This window comes from Zootoca vivipara, chromosome 13, assembly GCF_965207765.1.
Source record: "Zootoca vivipara chromosome 13, rZooViv2.hap1.1, whole genome shotgun sequence".
Classification (NCBI taxonomy): Eukaryota; Metazoa; Chordata; class Lepidosauria; order Squamata; family Lacertidae; genus Zootoca; species Zootoca vivipara.
This window is the reverse complement of record NC_142596.1, coordinates 51,053,537-51,073,694: the sequence shown is the minus strand read 5'-3', so window position 1 is coordinate 51,073,694 and position 20,158 is coordinate 51,053,537. Positions and strand designations below refer to the sequence as shown.

Below are 20,158 nucleotides of genomic sequence, written 5' to 3'. Positions count from 1 at the left end.
GATAGAGCAGGATGTCCTAAACTTGGGTCTCCAGCTGTTTTTGGAGTACAACTCCCATCGTCCCTAGCTAGTAGGACCAGCAGTCAGGGATGCTGGGAACTGTAATCCATAAACTGCTGGACACCAAGTTTGGGAAACCCTGGGATAGAGGGGATCACAGCATCAACTCTCCAGCAAAACTTGCTTCCCTGTTAGGATTCCAGCAAAGTCAAAACTTTTGGTCCAGCACAGAGCAGACCTGTCTCTTTCTCTCCAGCCTCCAGCATACCGAGACAGTGAAATCTAAAAGCACAGAAAACTGCAGGGGCATTGGAGAAGTTTTATTATTGAACCCACATTAAAGATTTTCAGTAGCGAGGTGATAATTCAAGTGCTCTGTGGTGTTGAAACTTAGGGGCCTGGCTTCGGTGTCATTAAAGGCTTAGAAACTGTGCAGAATATAGGTAATAACCAACACACTTTAATGTAACAAACTGTAATTTGAGCAAGATTTTAATTTTTTGCACCATATTTAATAAGCAGTGCCTTTGCAAATCCATCATTTGACCTCTTCTGGCACCCTGTTGCACATCTTGCACATCACACGCTTGTTTTCTAGCCAGACTGATAGGTTCTGTTGCACCCGTCACCCCACCAAGCCTTTTGTCTGGTGGGTGCATTTCTCTGTGTTCTGACACCACCCATCCCACTCTGGGACTTTTCAGAGTGGCCCCCTGAGTGCACTTCTGGAGTTTAAATGCTCCCCTCTCTCCCCAGAGTTTGACTCAGTGAGCGAGATCAACAAGAGCTTCAGCCTGATCCCGTACAGCTCGGTGAGACCCATCCATTGTGACCGTCGGCGCCCTGTCCTCTTCACACCCACAATGCTCTCCAAGATCTTCATCCAGAAGCTTCTCAACTCAGGGGGGGCCCTGGAGTTCAATCTATGCAAGCCAGGTAATCTCAGCAGGGAGAGCATCTGCTGGGGGTGTTAAGTGCCTACCTGTCAGGTGACAGAGGAAACAACCCCCAAGGCAGGTTGCCAGGAACGGATAAGACAAGGAAAGACCTTACCATCTGCTTTTTATTCAATATTTACAGAGAGAGGCTTGGAATGCAGCCTCTTGGAATAATAACGTTGCCCCGAGTGACTCTCCACTCCCTTTTTCTCCCACTTCCTCATTCGTCATCTCTTCTATGGGTGGCGCTGAGGGCCCTTTGCTTCCGAGCCCTCTCTCTACTACTTTCAAGACTCTCCAGATTCTGGGAGAGGGGAGGTCTGGAAGTAATAATAACAATAACAATAACAATAACAATAACAATAATTTATTATTTATACCTCGCCCATCTGGCCGGGTTCCCCCAGCCACTCTGGGCGGCTTCCAACAAAACATTAAAATACAGAAATCAAACATTAAAAGCTTCCCTAAACAGGGCTGCCTTGAGATGCCGTCTAAAGGTCAGGTAATTGTTGTTCTCCTTGACCTCTGGTGGGAGGGCATTCCACAGAGTGGGTGCCACTACTGAGAAGGCCCTCTGCCTGGTTCCCTGTAACTTGGCTTCTCGTAGCGAGGGAACCGCCAGAAGACCCTCGGCGCTGGACCTCAGTGTCCGGGCAGAACAGTGGGGGTGGAGACGCTCCTTCAGGTATACTGGACCGAGGCCGTTTAGGGCTTTAAAGGTCAACACCAACACTTTGAATTGTGCTCGGAAACGTACTGGAAGGCTTTCTAAAGACACTGTGTCCATCAGCTGTTGCCCTCCTAGTGGTTGTTCCTCCTCCTCCTCTCCCATTATTTCCCAGCTTTCCCCCTCATCTGCCTCTGAGCTGTGACCTCCCTCAAGCCCCTGTTGTAATTCTGAACTGTCTTCTTCTCCCCAGGGTCAGACTGGGGAGGCAGTCTCCACCATTCCTCCTCTGCCCAGTCCCTGGCACTACCTAACCCAGGCATAGGCAAACTCGGCCCTCCAGATGTTTTGGGACTACAACTCCCATCATCCCTGACCACTGGCCCTGTTAGCTAGGGATGATGGGAGTTGTAGTCCCAAAACATCTGGCGGGCCGAGTTTGCCTATGCCTGCCCTAACCTGTCAATACAGACCCACAACTTCCTTGCTTCAAACCAGACAAATCCAACATATTCTTTAGGCCACACTGAACACAGTAGGGATTTCTCTCCAAGTAAATGTGCATAGGATCATGCCCTAATCATGATTAAGGGACGCACACTGGCACCAGTGTCCTTGAATAAAGATTGGACAGATTCACGGCAGCTGGCCATTACAGCTAAACAGGGTGCCCCACGTTGAGAAGCAAGACACCTCTAGATCTGTTTTCACCCAACTGGTGCCCTCCAGAGTTTTGGACTACAACTCCCATCAGCTCCATGGCTGTGCTGCCTGGGGCTGATGGGAGTTGTAGTCCGATACAGATGCTGGGAACAAATAGTAGAAGTCAGCCATTGTCTGAAAGCAGTCTTTGTATAATTCCCAGAAGAATTTATTTGGCTGCTTCTGAGTTCTGGATTAGATGCACCTCCTTGGTCCGCTCCAACAAGCAAAGCACTCCTTGGGTTGTTAGACCCTTTTCATGCATATCCATTTGTTATATCTGTTGCAGATACTGCGCACATTGTCAAAATACAGCCTTTCAAAGGTGTCTGACACTGCAAGGTGGGCTGGCAATTACACAAGCGCCAGCTATTCTCCTGTCCTGGCAGTCCCTGTGCATTTTCTTGAAACAGATCATGCTCAGGTTCAGCAGATTTAACTAGCTTGTGGATAAACACACAGCCAGCTATGTCCTCTGCCAGCTAAAGCCCAGGAGTTGTAAATCTGAGGATAATAACGAGAGCAAATCATTATCCCGCACCTTTTGTATGCTGCGTCCTATTCATCTCAGTACTTTGGGGTTTCTGAAGCATTGACTGTGGCTCAGTTTGGATTAAAGTCAAGTTTCAGACGTAGGAATGAGGCAAGTTGGATGTCCAAAGCCTCCATCTCATCATAAGGGCTTGTGTGGTGCACCAGGTGAAATGCCGGTCTTAGATGTGGGGATCTTTGATCTACATCCCCCCAACTCAGCTGCGAAGTCAACTGGATGGCCTTTAAAAGCCACTCAACCTAACCTACCTGAAAGGGTTGTTAAGAAGCTGGATTTACTATGAATGCGCTCCTCTTGACTATCGCACAGGGGAAACAAACCACAATTCCTGTCTTTGTTATCGTTCTCTTCTCTTTCCTACTGAAATAAGTTCTGGAAAAGTGTGCCCAAGGGTCTGCCCCTTCTGAGCATTCCCTCCAGTTTATCAAGGAGTTGTTGTAGTTGTTGTTGTTTAGTCGTTTAGTCGTGTCCGACTCTCCGTGACCCCATGGACCATAGCACGTCAGACACTCCTGTCTTGCACTGCCTCCCGCAGTTTGGTCAAACTCATGTTCGTAGCTTCGAGAACACTGTCCAACCATCTCGTCCTCTGTCGTCCCCTTCTCCTTGTGCCCTCAATCTTTCTCAACATCAGGGTCTTTTCCAGGGAGTCTTCTCTTCTCATGAGGTGGCCAAAGTATTGGAGCCTCAGCTTCACGATCTGTCCTTCCAGGGAGCACTCAGGGCTGATTTCCTTCAGAATGGATAGGTTTGATCTTCTTGCAGTCCATGGGACTCTCAAGAGTCTCCTCCAGCACCATAATTCAAAAGCATCAATTCTTCGGTGATCAGCCTTCTTTATGGTCCAACTCTCACTTCCATACATCACTACTGGGAAAACCATAGCTTTAACTATACGGACCTTTGTCGGCAAGGTGATGTCTCTGCTTTTTAAGATGCTGTCTAGGTTTGTCATTGCTTTTCTCCCAAGAAGCAGGCGTCTTTTAATTTCGTGACTGCTGTCACCATCTGCAGTGATCAAGGAGCCCAAGAAAGTAAAATCTCTCACTGCCTCCATTTCTTCCATTTCTGCCTCCATTTCTTCTTTCTTCAAGGAGTAGGGGAAGTGTTTTGAGGTCTTACGAAAGCAGAACGCTCTTGATTTGCCAAGGTGGCATCTGAAAGTAACCTGGTTTTGGTGACATTTGTGTAACTGTCTATCTGTTAGCCGCTGTTGTTTGACGATGGTGAGGATTCTCCAAACCATGGTTGGAGATCTTCCATGCTTACGGAGCAGACATTGCTACAAAGTTTGCCTTCGTCTGCCTTCTTTTCCAGATATCGTAACGAAAGAAGAATTCTGTAGGAGGCAAAAGACAGAAACAATAATCTATTCCCGCGAGAAGAATCCTCACACCCATGAATGCATTTTTACTGCAAATATTGACGCGGTCGCTGCCAAGGTAATTTGGGGTAGTCCTGGGTCACCCTTCCCCAATGTACTTTGCCCTGACCCTGGAGCAAGGAACCTTTTTTTAAAAAAATGCCAAGGTCCACGTCCCTTGAGGGGGAGGGCATCCTATGAAATTGAATGTTGCAAGATTCAACTCGGATTAAAAAAAGTATTTTTCCATGCAGCACAGAGTTAAACTTTGGAAATCCCTCCCACAGGTAGACAGTGATGGCCACCAAGTTGGGTGGCATTAAAAGAGGATTCATGGAGGAGGAGAGGGCTGTCAATGGCTACCAACCCTGTTGTCTATGCTCTGCTTCCATAGTCGGAGGCAGCGATGCTTCTGAATACCAGTTGCTGGAAACCATGGGAGGGGAGAGTGTTGCTCTTGTGTTCGGGTCCTGCTTGTGCGTTTCCCATAATGGGCAAATGGGCATCTGGTTGGCCACTGGGAGAACAAGATGCTGATCCAGCAGGCTCTTCTTTTGTTCTCACCAGTTTAACTACAACTCCCATTAGCATCAACATAGGAGTTACCATCCAAAACAGCTGAAGGGACCCTACACTGGAGAAGGCAGGCCTATGATGTTGGGCAAGGCAGAGCATGTGCCTTTTCCATAATGCTGAAGGTCTTGTGGTGGGCTTTCCCAAACCGTGAGCCATTCCCAGTGCAGTGCTATTGGGTTCTGTTTCTTTTCATAGAATCATAGAATCATAGAGTTGGAAGAGACCACAAGGGCCATCCAGTCCAACCCCCTGCCAAGCAGGAAACACCATCAAAGCATTCTTGACATATGCCTGTCAAGCCTCTGCTTAAAGACCTCCAAAGAAGGAGACTCCACCACACTCCTTGGTAGCAAATTCCACTGCCGAACAGCTCTTACTGCCAGGAAGTTCTTCCTAATGTTTAGGTGGAATCTTCTTTCTTGAAGTTTGAATCCATTGCTCCGTGTCCGCTTCTCTGGAGCAGCAGAAAACAATCTTTCTCCCTCCTCCATATGGCATCCTTTCATATATTTGAACATGGCTATCATATCACCCCTTAACCTTCTCTTCTCCAGGCTAAACATACCCAGCTCCCTAAGCCGTTCCTCATAAGGCATCGTTTCCAGGCCTTTGACCATTTTGGTTGCCCTCTTCTGGACACGTTCCAGCTTGTCAGTATCCTTCTTGAACTGTGGTGCCCAGAACTGGACACAGTTTTGGGAAAGGAAGGACAGGAACACTTAAGGTATCTTTGTAAGGGGTGTGTGTGTGTGTAGAGCATTAAGGGTGGGGAACAAGCACTTCTGCAAAGCAGAAGCAAGTTGAGTAGCTTCTCCCTCCAAGCAGCCTCCCCCTCCCCCCCCCCCCAATTTCACCTGCCTCTGGTTAGAAATGTCCAGGTGCCCCAGTTCTCTCTCTGTTTTCTGAATCTCCCAACTGCCTTTTGCACACACACATTTTTCACCCTCCCACTAACTAGAGGTTTTCAGCTTTCCCAAACACTCTAATAGAAGGGTCACGAGTCTGTTTAGGCCTGTGAGCACATGGGGCGTGGCATGGGTGCTACCCACTCTGATCCCGTCTCACTCACTCCCCCAGATCACCCCTGCCCAAGAAGAAAAAGTGCCTGCACACAATCACAGTTCATTTTCCCAAGGGATCTGTGCATAAGTCAGGTCCAATAGAATTCATCTGAGCACTGGAAAGAATACAGAGCTGAAACGCTGTATGTTTTTCAAGAGGGGAGAGTAACCACTTCATTATTATTTTTTATTATTTTTTATTTAAACCCCGCCCATCTAGCTGGGTTTCCCCCACCACTCTGGGCGGCTTCCAACAAATACAGTGGTACCTCTACTTACGAATGTTTCTACTTACGAATGGAGCTCCGTCTGCCATCTTGGATGTGGTTTAGATAGGATTTTTTCTACTTACGAATTTTTAGATAGGGTTGCTTCTACTTACGAATTTTTCCTCCCAATGCATTCCTATGGGATTTGACTTACAAATTTTTTCAACTTACAAATGTATGTTCGGAACGCATTAAATTCGTAAGTAGAGGTACCACTGTACCAAAATACATTAAAATATCACAGATTAAAAACTTCCCTAAACAGGCCTGCCTTTAGGCATGACCCTCATGACCAAGGAGGGGGGCTCAGAGACTTCAGGGGCACCAGCAAAAGACCTCAAGGGCACCATGGTGCCCACGGGCACCACATTGGCGAGCCCCCACTGTAATAGGTGTCCCAAGAGAGGGAGATAACAGAGGAGCTGTCCAACAGAGAGCAGAGATGTTGCTTCAGCACTGCTTAGACTTCAAGGGAGCCGCTTGGTAATGCTGTCTCACCCCTTCCTGGCCTGTCCTCAGGGCCATGATCCAGAGAACTTGAGGAATCAGGCATCTTCCTTGTGTGTAGGGCTCCGGAGACTTGTGCTCATGGTGCTGAAGGAGCATTGTGCCTGCGTACTCTGAATTTTCATTTGGACACCCCAACACTTCTGCCCCAGGAGACAACCATGGTAGACTGGGAGAGAGTCACAAGCAGGGGGAGGAACCCAGTTAGGGCAGGCATGTCAAACTTGCGGCCCTCCAGATGTTCTGGCCTACAACTCACATGATCCCTAGCTAGCAGGACTAGTGGTTGGGGAAGATGGGAATTGTAGTCCAAAACATCTGGAGGGCCGCAAGTTTGACATGCCTGAGTTAGGGGGTCATTTTTCCTCCAAGCCTTACTCCATCCTCCCTCTGAGGAAGCTGGGTGGAATGGCTACTGAGAATTTTAGGCATATATTTTTCCAGGGCAATACTGGGCATGGTTAGTGAGAATGCTCCCCAACTGGGGTGGGAGTGGAAGAACACTTACCAGCTGTCCCTTTCGCATAAAAGTCAGCTGTCATCGTTTTCTCCCTCAGTTTCAGCTGCTGAACAGGTTGTAACTATTCTCCAGAGACAAAGAAGAGCATCAGGTTAAAAAACACACACAAAAACCATAGAAGAGGAATAATTACTGAAAATATGCATGACAGCAGACATTGCCATATGACTAAATAAACCACATCCAGTGCTAATCACAAATCAGGATAAACTCTTAGACCATGAAACAATTTAGCAGGCCCTGTGCTCTCTCGCTCCCTTCCCAACTGCCTCAAACTCCCACAGAATTTTGGGCACTGTCTCTTTTCAAAATCTCACAGACTAGATAACAGAAGAAGAAGGAGGAGGAGGAGGAGAATTGGGGCCTGCAACAGAATGTTGCAGCATAGCACTCCTGTGCAACGTTCCAGCCAGCTAGCCACGCCACCTTCTAGAATACTCCATTCCACTCCCACCCCAGATGGGGAGCATGCCCAGTTCCTGCTGGATCCTCCCCCTTAGGGGAAGAATGTTGTTGTAGTTCTGCCAATCTTGAGTTTCCTCCAAACCTGCTTCTACTCTCTTCTTGGGCCTTGGTGGTGCCCTTTTGTCCACATAAATACATGCTCATAGTTCACTATTTGCAGATATATATATTTTACGGCATATAAGACAACTGGGCGTAAAAGACAACCCCCAACTTTTCCAGTTAAAATATAGAGTTTGGGATATACTCGCCGTATAAGAAATACGACCCGGCGTATAAGACAACCCCTGACTTTTGAGAAGATTTTCCTGGGTTAAAAAGTAGTCTTATACGCAGGAAAATACAGTACTAGAGGCTTCACCCCACCGCATTAACCTCCTAGTGCTTCCCCTTCTCAAATATTCCATTGTATGAAGGTACTTGACACAAAACTCTGCCATTGTTCCCTGTCATTGTGTCCCTCCCCTCCCACACCCATGCCATCACCCCTGGTGTTGTGCAACCTGCCTTTTCTTTTGCTCTTCTACCTCACCCTGATGTTGCTCTGGAAATCTTCCAGTGAGGTTTGCGCTCTGACTTCTTGCACATCTAGGATTGTGATGCAGCAATACAAATCCTTCAATGGAGGCTGTGTGATGACAGCCTTGCATTTTTATGTATATAGGAAGATATATACAATGGTGTGGGATCCTTCTCTTATTCTCTTTTCTGTCACTCTTTCCCTAGTTTGATACTGAAATGTACTTTTCTTCACAATTAATCTTTTCTCTTTCCATTCTTCGTCTTTTTTTCATGATCAGCTCTCCCTTCTCTCTTTCACTCTCCCCCCACTTTTTTTTCATTCCTTTGGTGCGTGATCCACCTTGACACAGCCAAGCACCCTTCAGTTCTCAAATTCACTTTTATGTTTCATTCGCTGGGTTTTCATGCACCGATATGGAAAAGATGGGAACCTGTTAAAGAGTGAAACACACACACACACACACACACACACACACACACAATGAGGGCCCGAGCTGCAGAAAGAGACAACGATGTGTAGAACAAAGATTATAATGTCAAGCCCAAACAGATGGCATCAAATGCCGGGTGCTTGTTACACAGCAGGGAACAAACAGCTATACGAGAGTAGTGGAGGATTTTTCTTTTTCTTTTGAGAAGTAATTACAGAACATGTTGCAACTGAGCAAACATAGTTCAATTCTGTTGGTACGTTTGGTACATGCTACCTTCATTTTGACATAATCCCCGCCTTCAGATCAGTTAATTCTCCTTGGGAAAGGGGGTCTTTGCAGCAAGTTATCCTGTGGTGAGAGAAAGGATGGATTTTGTTGATGGACTGCCGAAATCTTTAGTGATGTAGCATCAACGTGGTGCTTTGTGGAGTGTTGGGGCCAGGGGTTGGGCTGAGCCACAGAACCGGCAACAGCCACTGACTGAGAGCACAGAAGAGCCTGCTGGATCAGGCCAGTGGCCCATCTCATTCTCTCAGTGGCTGAACAGTTGGCTATTGTGGGAAACCAGCACACAGGATTTGAGCACAAGAGCAACTCTCCTCTCCTGTGGTTTCAAGCAATTGTGCTTTGAGAGGTTCCCCATTCCTGGGTCCCCACAACGGCCTTGTGGTAAAGATGAGCTTGGCAAGATGTGGCTGCAAGGGTGGGGGGTACCAGGCCTAAGGAGAAGCAAAGCAAGATGGGCAGAGTCATTTAAGAGAGCAGAGCTGGAAGAGCGAAAGTTGTAGGCAGAACTATCCAGGCTAAAGGACAAGAGGGGCAAGTCCTTGAACAACTTCAAAAGGAAGGTTGATGCATAAAGCCATTTGATCAGAAGGACAATCAGTAGAACGTGATTGGCCTGATCTGTTTGAGATTGTTACAAGCCCCAAGATGTGCGCACCAAATTCCTTTTCCTGACTTTGTGTTTACAGAACAAACATTGCCTGCTTGAAGCTGGGATCGGCTGCACAAAGGATTTAATCAAAGCCAGGATATATCCTATTGTTCTCTTTATTAAAGTCTCGGAAAAAAATATCAAGAAGTTCAGGTATGGTGCAATTCAATACCACATTCACAACGCACATGGTTCCACTTTCGCACCACATGTTTAAAGCAGTATCCGACCACTTGAAACTGTCACGGTTTCCCCCAGAGGCTTCTGGGAGCACCTTGATAAAGGTGCCGAGAGCCGTTCGGATAACCCACTAGTTTAGTCCCAGAGCTACAAGTCTCAGAGTGGTTTAACAGTTGGTCCTTCTTCACAGAGAACTCTGGGAAGTGTGCCCAAAACTGAGTGTAAAAAAAAAATGCATGATACAAACAGCATTGCATTTGGGGAAGTTGGATTGCAAAATTGTGTCGTGCAAAATTCACATGAAAGTACTGGAAAATTTCCATGAGGATTTCTTTTTTTTAATTGAAACTGTGGGGAACGGAAGTGAAACTTGGAAAAAGGAGAAACTAAAAGGAACCCAAACTGACATATTTTTCCACCCTTAAGTGTCATACAGGTGCATTCATGAAAGTATCAGGCCTATACGCTTCCTAATACTTTGCTTTTTTGTGGGGGAGGGGGTTGGCTCAGGAGTGCGAAAAGAAGTTGGGGGATTTGTTCAAATGGAAAGAAAAAGAGGCCGTGTGCATATACATATGTCTTAAATGCATATCTCCTTTGGTTTCCTTGCATGGCACAGGAAGCTGCTCCCAAAGCCAGAGGTTGAGGATGAATTATTACGGACGTGCCGCCAGAATGAAAAAGAACTGGAGGGTTTGCCGTGCCTTTACGCCTCTTTGGAGGCCGACGCCTGGAGCAGCATTGAGGACCTCCTCCGGATCATCAAGGAAAAGGTTTGGGAAGAACAGCAGAAGACCATCTGGATTGACGAGGATCAGTTGTGAAGCCCAACAGGGGGTGCGGACAACGAGGAACTAGCTGGTCGTTTCAGAGAGCTGCACTGGAGGCTCTGAGACGCCTCTGATGTAGAGCCCAACACCCTTGTTCCATCCTAAGCGGTGGCAGGGACTCTCGGCAACTGGCAGAAGGTGGAGTGTGAGAGAGGAATCAAAGGCTCTGAGCGCACAGTTCGGGCATCCCAAGTGCCTCTTTAGGACCAGGATTGTGTCATTCAGAGCGGTTGGCACTTGCCTCTTCCGGAGCAGCCATTCCTGAAGGATGGAGATCTCAAAGAGAAGCTCATAGCAGATGCTTATTGCTGCAGTTCTCAACATGGGAGACACACTAAGAGGGCTTCCACAGTTGCTAGGAAGAACTGGCAACACCCCCTGCCACCTCCCTGCACTGACATAGTCTCTTTGCAGAGGCCCCACCGCCGACCACAAATGAATGTATTCCACAGAAGAGGTTTCAGGCTGCTCAGCGCTGATATTTCACTACAAAATACATAACCAGTTTCAGTTTCAGGTTGCCACAACTTCCACCAAAGAACTTAAAATTCTTTGATCCCTAACCTCCTACTCCTGCCCCCCATGGCATCACAAGGTCCAGGTTTGGGAAAGGCTGTTTTGTGCTACTGCGTGGAATACCAGTACTTTGCATTTTTCAGGTTTCAGTTTTCAGAGTCATCAATCTTGGAAAAGCAGAAATATTTCACGCACTTCATCTCTGCCAATATTCACATTTCCCCCCCACCCACCCCTGTTCTGCATCATGGCTCCCCGCAGCAGGGGCTGCTGCAGCTTTGGCAGAATTCTCCCGCCCACCCCCTGGCTCTGACGATGACTGCCGCCTCCTCTATAGGTTAATAATATGTGTGATGCCACCCAGTGAGCATTACACCCCCCGTGGTCCCACCCAGTGAGGGATCACAAAGTGCTCACTCAGCATCATCTCGGCATAGCCAATCAGCTGTGACTGTGTGATGACATCGCCAAGGTCCACAGAGAATAAGCCAATGCAAATGATTAGATGGGTGTTTCCCCAAGGAGCGTCACAAGCTTGCTGCAAAGGAGAGGCCTTTTTCGGCACTGCCAAAAACATTGATGAGAAACGGCAAGTGGTTTAGCTGAAGCTCTCCTGTTTAAACCAGCTGAAGTCCATAGTGAAGATATGCCAGGCATACATAGCTGCCAAGTTATCCCTTTTTTTAAGGGATTTTCCCTTATGCTGAATAGGCTTCCTCGCGAGAAAAGGGAAAACTTGGCAGCTATGCAGGCATAGGCAAACTCGGCCCTCCAGGTGTTTTGGGACTACAACTCCCATCATCCCTGCCCACTGGTCCTGTTAGCTAGGGATGATGGGAGTTGTAGTCCCAAAACACCTGGAGGGCCGAGTTTGCCTATGCCTGAGATATGCCTTTTGCCTTAGGTCACATTCACAATGTAAGTGCTATGATTCCACTTTAAACTGCCATGGCGTGCCCCAAAGAATTCTGGGAGCTGTAGTCCATGAAGGATGCTGAGAGTTGTTAGGAAATTGCCTATTCCCCTAAAATAACTACATTTCTCAGAGCAGTGTAACGGCCAATCTCTCTTCCCAGGAAAGTCTGGGAATTGTGGTTCTGGGAGGAGAAGAGGGGCCTCCTACTAAGTAACTTTCAGCACCCATAAGAAATGACAGCTTCCAGGGTTCTTTGGTGGGAGCCATGAATGTTCAAAGTGATATCACAGTGCTTTGGCATGAATGTGGCCTTAGAAACCTTGGCTGTCTGTCGTATAAACAGAACGGCCCGCCAGGCCCTGCAGCCATGTGCTTCCATGTGCCTGTGCACCTCAATGGGGCTAAAATAAATTAAGGTTGCACAGCTGCGCCTGGCAGATTGTGCCCTCCGCTTTCAGTCACCGCGCACTCTTCCCATCCAGCCCTTTGAAGAATACAGATTGCCACGGGCTTTGGAGCTGGCAGCTAGAACAATTCCCCCACTTGAAAAAATCTTAAATTAAGCGGTGAGGTTTTCCACATGCCCATAGCAAGCTGCCTTGTCACTTGACATATTTTCTTCTATATAAACATTTATGAGCACATAAAAATAACAGGCTCTTTCTCTCTCTCTCTCTCTCTCTCTCTCTCTCTCTCTCTCTCTCTCTCTCTCTCTCTCTCTCTTAATAAATTGCACCATTGAAAATGCTGCAGTTTTTAGTCCCTCCGCTGATTGCAACAGGCTGTGAGCTGAGAGGGAAAGATGCAAGGAACTCCAAAATAACTCAAATGTGGTTTTGGTAAAGTTGGTACCTGCTCTGAAGAGGAAGGAAACCTCGAAGGTTATTTATAAATGCATAAGTGGTTAGAGGGTAGAGCTGGTTAGAGCATGGTGCTGATAACGCCAAGGTTACAGGTTCCATCCCCATATGGAGCAGCTGCATATTCCTGCATTGCAGGGGGTTGGAATAGATGATCCTCAGGGTCCTTTCCAACTCTACAATTCAGGTGTGTGTGTGTGTGTGTGTGGATAGATAGATAGATAGATAGATAGATAGATAGATAGATAGATATGGTCACAATTCGAATCTGCACAATGGGGTGAGCTCCCGTTGCTCTGTCCCAGCTCAGTGCAAGTAGATAAATAGGTACTGCTGTGGCAGGAAGGTAAACGGCGTTTCCGTGCACTCTGGTTTCTGTCACGGTGTCCCGTTGCACCAGAGGTGGTTTAGTCCTGCTGGCCACATGACCCAGAAATCTGTCTGTGGACAAAGGCCGGCTCCCTTGGCCTGAAAGCGAGATGAGCGCCACAACCCCATAGTCGCCTTTGCCTGGACTTTACTGTCTAGGGGTCCTTTACCTTTACACACACACACACACACACACACACACACACACACACACACACACACACAAAAAGGAAGAAAGAAAGGTAAATGATGCTTTGTTCTGGCAAGGTGAGATTCAGCATCTACAGTGATAAAAACAAACAAATTAGACGGCTTATCTTTACCAATCTGCTTTGGCCAGCTAATATATATAAATGATTTTGTATTATATAAAGCCAGGATTGTGCAGTTCAGCACGTAAGGGATTTGTCGCTTGTAAGAATTTCCCACAAACTTTATATCACAGTATTTGATTTTCCTCTGGTGCCAGCCTGCTGGCTGGAGGCTAGCCCTTCAATCTTTTTCTTCCTCTCTCTCCCCTTTTCTATTTGCTATAGCAGAGAGCATAACTTGGGGGGGAGGAAAGTGAGAATGTTTCTTCTCCCTCCTACCAAGTTAAAATGGAGATTAGCCCCAGTGATTGTAAATGCATCGACAGCCGACTTAGATATTTCTCTGAGCAGATTCTGCTGATCTGTATTCATGGCTTCGGGTTGCCATCACGGGCCACATGATCAATCTACCTTACACACATCGGGTAGACTAATCATGGAGCTGCAGGAATGCAGAATGTTTGTATCATGCGGCCCAGCAGACCAGGCCAAGCTGCTACTTGAAAATTAGGATTCTTAAGCAGCGCAATTTATTATTCCATTCCGTGGAAGCTCAAGAGAGAGCAGATGAAGCTAACTGTAGGAGTGGAAGCACTGACTACATTTTCAGCTGCTGGGGACTAAAGATCTTCTGGGTCAAGGTTGCCCACAAAGCAGGACTAATTTTCTTTGGCTCCACCAAATTTTAAGTGAGATGAAGTTGTCAAAATGCCTTCAGATGTCTTCTAAATGTCTGGAAGTTATTTATCTCTTTGACATCTGATGGGAGGGCATTCCACAGGGCGGGTGCCACCACCGAGAAGGCCCTCTGCCTGGTTCCCTGTAGCTTTGCTTCTCGCAGTGAGGGAACCACCAGCCCTTAACAGAGTGTCCCCAATACTCAGATCTGAGGACTCATTATCTGGATCCCCAGCAATAGCACTTAGTAATGGCTCCCCTTTAAGGAAAACACTGTTTCTTTTTACGGCTGCAGATTATGACGCAACATACAGAACCACCCTATTTGTTAAAACGGGAGAAGCAAAAGCTGTCGATTGCACCTGAAGATCACACAGGTTGCAATAAATTTATTGCCCCGTTTTAGTGAGGGAATGTGTACAAACAGGGTTTTTTTTACGATAATGTACTCTGTACGCAATTGTTGTAATGCTTAATTTTCTTTAGTGATGCATGCATTAATGAGTGTATGCATTAGGCCTGATTGGCCAAAGAGCAATAAACTAGTCATTCATTCATTAAAAAAATTAAGCAAAAATACGGGGGTGGGGGGGAGGTAGTGTGGATGAGCATGCTTGCTCTGCCCCATTCATGGAGGGTCAACGATTGGCAATGGGGAGCCTTCTGTACTTGTGTATCCTATGCATATTAGAACTCACCACAAGTACAGAAGACTTAATGATCCTGAAGATTGTCCTGCATGCGTTGGAGTGCAATAGGGACCGGGGTAGAGCTAGCATGCTCATCCCCACTCTGCTCCCAATATCTTTAATGTAACTTTATCATAATGCCTGAAAACAGGTCCTGCCTGTTAGATGGATCTTCGAGAGTTTTCATGCCTCCCAGGACACCCAGGGCCAGTGCTTGGAATGAATGTTTCTGAACTAGTTTGGTTTTTTTACTACCTCTGAAAGCAGTTTCCATAATTACCAGGCCCATTCAGTTGATTTGGGGGTACAACTTTGGAAAAATTCTAGTTCATCTTCACATTTGTTCCAACCCTGCCTCTCCCCATAGGATCCTGGAGACCTGGGACTCATCTACATTGGCTAAGAAAAAGCACTTCATATGTGTTGTTATAACATTGTGACACCAGGTGGCACTGTGGCGTTCGGTTTTTGCCAACCCAGTTTCTCATACAAAGTTTACAACGTGTTTAACTGAAATACTTCTTTGGTGTGTCTAGATCCAGCCCTGGACTCCTGGGTTTCATTAAAAAAGGGGGGAAAGTTAGCCAATTGGACATCTATAAAGAAAATTAGAAAGTGTGGGGTGATTTTTAAGGCTTATTAGGCAGAGATTGAGGTGCTGATGTTGCTAAGGGCTCCTAAGTTGCTAAGCAATCCGGCAAGAAGGAATGTGAGGCATTTCCTGTATCATCCCTGCTGAAGAGATTTCCTGGCACAAATGAAAGAGAGTGAGCCTTTTCTAGTAGGGAAATACAATTTCTGACATTCTGTCTGCCGGGCATCTTTTTACTTGTGTGTGGCCCATTTTACACAGCACAACAGCTTGTAACATTCAGAATGCTGAATTATTATTATTTTGCCAAGGATGAACTTTTTATGAACTAAAAAGTTCACCTGGATGAATTTTAACTAAACTGGTTCTGTAAAAGGACAGCCTTGGACAGAAAGTAGTTCCCCTTTGGAAAAGATGGATTTGAACTGGTTCCTTTTTTTAAAAAAAAAATGAATAAAATGAAATTCCTAAGCACAGTCTAGCATCCACAAAGAAACCTGTCTGATTGGTAAGATCCATTTGACACTGCTGTAGTGACTTGCTACGGAGATAAGTTATGGCAACCTAAAGGCCGCTTTTTTAGTGTTGGTTGTGGGATGAAAGTTTAGTCAATCAGTTGTTAAACTCCAAACACTTAAAAACTAATCAAGACACTAAATCCTTTAATTGGACGGCAATCCTGGGAGAAAATGTTCAGCAGCTTTTGTATCCACAGAGGTTTTTTTAAGGTTGTTTCAAATTGTGACTTTTTGGTATTCATATAGCTTCAGAACTGAGTGAAATGGATGTGGGTTTTGCACTGTTCCCCCCAACGCTCCACATGTTAAACACAGGAGATTTGCAGATTTGGAAGCCGACTACTTCAAAACCCAAGTCCCGTGCAACTTCTATTAAGTGATTATTGACTCTGAAGTAGGTGTCACATCGATCTCACTGCTCTTTGAAACCAAAGAATGAGTTATGCCTTAAGGCTGCACCATTTAAAAAAAAAAACTGCTCCTGATGCAGCTTTTACAACAGGGTTGGGAACATAGCTGTCAACTTTTCCCTTTCTTAAGGGAAATTCCCTTATTCTGAATAGGATTCCTTGTGAGAAAAGGGAAAAGTTGGGACCCAGGTGGCGCTGTGGGTTAAACCACAGAGTCTAGGGCTTGCTGATCAGAAGGTCAGTGGTTTGAATCCCTGTGACGGGGTGAGCTCCCGTTGCTTGGTCCCAGCTCCTGCCAACCTAACAGTTCGAAAGCACATCAAAATGCAAGTAGATAAATAGGGACCGCTCCGGCGGGAAGGTAAACGGCGTTTCCGTGTGCTGCTCTGGTTCGCCAGAAGCAGCTTTGTCATGCTGGCCACATGACCAGGAAGCTGTCTGCAGACAAACGCTGGCTCCCTTGGCCTATAGAGCAAGATGAGCGCCGCAACCCCAGAGTCGGACACGACTGGACCTGATGGTCAGGGGCCCTTTACCTTTACCTTATGGTTGGGAAGCCTGGTGCCTTTTAGATGCTGGTGTACTATAATTCCCAGCATCCCTGACTGTTGATCATGTTGGGCTGGGACTGATGGGGGGTTCCAGCCCTGCTTTGCAAAGCAATAGTTTATAGTTTCTGTTTCTTTATTGCCCACCTTAACAGCACCAACGAAGTATGAGGGTACGATCAGATAATAAATGTGGCTTTCCTCCTCTAAGATCCTAACAATAATCTTTTCCATCTTCTCATAAGGGCCAACTTCACTAATAAACTGGACTAGGGCTCTTGTATGTTGCTCCAGATTTTTCATTCTTCTTAAATTGCCCTCCCCTGTAGAGTATCCCAGGAAGGTAACTCCATCAATCAAGGTTATGGCAGATCACATGCTTTGCTTGGAAAAGATCCCATGATCAGTCCCAAATAACTCCAGCTAAAGGATCAGGTGGCTAGTGGTGCTGTGGAAAAGGATGATCTGCTTAAGAAGAATAGAATCACAGAATTGTAGATTCTGTTGCCGCTGAGACCACATGACACCTGTCCTGAAAGACCTACATTGGCTCCCAGTACGTTTCTGAGCACAATTAAAAGTTTTGGTGCTCAACGGCCCTAGCCCAGTATCCTGGAAGGAGCGTCTCCACCCCCATCATTCTGCACGGACAATAAGGTCCAGTGCTGAGGGCCTTCTGGTGGTTCCCTCCCTGCGAGAAGTGAAGTTACAGCAAACCAGGCAGAGGGCCTTCTCGGTAGTGGCGCCCGCCCTGTGGAACACAGATGTCAAGGAAGTAAACAACTATCTGACTTTTAGAAGACATCTGAAGGCAGCCCTGTTTAGGGAAGTTTTTAATGTTTGATGTTTTATCGTGTTTTTAATATTTTGTTGGGACCCACCCAGAGTGGCTGGGGAAACCCAGCCAAATGGGTGGGGTATAAATAATAAATTGTTGTTGTTAAACATGAGGGTCATCTTGTCCAACCCCCTGCAATGCAGGCATCTCAGACAGAAGGCTATCCAACCTCTGCTTAAAAACCTTTAAGGAAGGAGATTCCACAACCTCCTGAGGGAAACTGCTCCACTGTCGAACAGCTCTTAATATCAGAAAGCACTTCCTGATGTTGAGTCGGAATCTCCTTTCCTGTAACTTGAAGCCATTGGTTCAAGTCCTTGCCCCTTCTTCTCTGTGACGGCCCTTGAGATACTTGAAGATGGCTATCATATCTCCTCTTAGTCTCTTCCAGGCTAAACATACCCAACTCCCTCAACTGCTCCTCATAAGGCTTGGTTTCCAGAACTTGGTAAACTGCTGACAGTCAAAGTGGACAATATGTCAGACTTCAGGGAATCCGATCCCTCCCATACAAGGTGGTCAAGTATGAGATAAACAAGGAGAGTTATTACCAAGTTTTTTATCCAATATTCACAGAGAGAGGCTTCGAAAATGTGCCTCTTGTAGTAATGGCATTGCTCCAAGTGAAAACCCACATCCTCTGTTTCTCCCATTATATGTCATTCCTACAGGGGCTGACCTGTGCCTTCTGCCTCTGAGCTCTCTGCTCTCCTACTTTCAATGCCCGCCGGGTTCTGGGAGAGAGTGGGGTCTGGCATGCTTTCTGAAGACACTGAGTCTGTCAGCTGTCTCTCCCCCTGGTTCCTCTTCTTCCTCCTGCTCCTCTCCCAATATTTCCCAGCTTCTCTCCTCCTCTGCCTCTGAGCTATGCCCTCCTGCAAACCACTGGTATCAATCTATACTGTCTTCCTCTTCTCTGGAAAGTTCAGGAGGAGGGGGTGGTGGTCTCCACCATTCCTCCTCGGATGTCCAGTCCCTGACACAATAGTGTACTAGAGCATAAGGTCTGGTTCAGTGAAAGGCAGCTTCAGGAGTTCTGGGGTTATTTTCTGCATTAACACCAGACCTATTGATTAAGAAGAATTCTGCTGGATCAGGCCAATGGCCCATCTAGTCCAGCATCCTGTTCTCACAGTGGCCAACCAGATGCCTCAGTGGGAAACCAGCAAGCAGGATCCAAGCACGAGAGCCCTCTCCCCTCCCATGGCTTCCAGCAACTGCTATTCAGAAGCATTGCTGTCTTTGATTGTGGAAGCAGAGCATAACCCTCAGGGCTAGTAGACCTTGATAGCCTTATCATCAATGAATTTCTCAAGTCCTCTTTTAAAGCCATTCAAGTTGGTGGCTATTACTGCCTCCTGTAGGCATGAGTTCCATACAGTCGTACTTCGGGTTACGAACACCTCGGTTTGCGAACAGTTCGGGTTATGAACTGCGCAAACCCGGAAGTGTTTTCGCCCCGCGCGCGGTCTATGCATGCGCGAAAATCGCGCTTTGCGCATGCGCAAAATGGCGCTGCCCATCGCGTTCGGTTTACGAACTATGAGGTATTACCGCAGTTTAATTCTTCATCCATTCTGGCGCAGTAGACAAGATGTATCATTGGAAAAATGAGATAACGGTTTATTTTCCCTCCAAAAATGGTAATGCTATGCATATTACCGGTATGATCATAATGTGCACATTATTGACTCACAACATTAGGGGGGGAAATACAACCCAGGACCCATCTAGTAGTATACAAGCTTATTCCAGTCAGTGATAAAAGATTCAAATTCTACATTATGATTTCTCACTCCGACTTCCAGTGTCTCCAATTTGGCATCAATTTCTTGGCCAAGAAGAGCGACGGGGGTTTACCATAGCCAGGACCCTGGAAAGAGGAGATATCCCTGGCAAGTAAGGACAGAATCCAGGCAGTGGCTTTCGGCCCTCTAAGTGCCACATCTGCAGTCCGGGAACAATAATACCAACCTAATTTACAAGCTTGTTTTAAAGATTGCTGTGCCGATGTTTGTGCAGGGCACTGAATGCTCGAAAGCATTTTATAAGTGCCGTAGATTATTACTCCAGAGCTCATAAGTGCTTTTAATGTCACTTCTTAAAACAGCTTCAGAGAATAAACACAGCAACCCTGAGGCGTCCTGGTTTGGCTTCAGGTTTGAGCTTTTTAAGACCCTGACTCTGAATTCAGTTTGTAACAACTAAGAATACAGGCACAGCCAAGTCTTCTTATCTAAGTTCACCTTGCCTGTCATGGTTATCTCTCTTTTCCTGCTGGAGAAACCCTCTGATGTTCAGATCACACACAGCCCTTTCAGGGTGGCTTACATCCACCATTAGTTGACACAGAAAAGTTTAAAAAATGAAGTGAGGGATAATTCAG

At 46.5% G+C, this 20,158-nt stretch overlaps 1 protein-coding gene across 3 annotated transcripts in view; it reads left to right on the top strand.

Annotated features, from left to right (window-relative positions):
* Nucleotides 1-10,654, top strand: part of CARD11 (caspase recruitment domain family member 11) — a 107,911-nt gene extending 97,257 nt beyond the window's left edge. For all 3 annotated transcript variants that reach the window (XM_088656975.1, XM_088656974.1, XM_060282543.2), the window contains exons 21-24: nucleotides 757-936; nucleotides 4,181-4,305; nucleotides 9,555-9,670; nucleotides 10,317-10,654. In XM_088656975.1, the coding sequence (XP_088513101.1) occupies nucleotides 757-936; nucleotides 4,181-4,305; nucleotides 9,555-9,670; nucleotides 10,317-10,521 (626 nt within the window). In that variant the 3' untranslated portion in view covers nucleotides 10,522-10,654. The remainder of the gene's footprint in view (nucleotides 1-756; nucleotides 937-4,180; nucleotides 4,306-9,554; nucleotides 9,671-10,316) is intronic.
* Nucleotides 10,655-20,158: the final 9,504 nt, after the last annotated feature.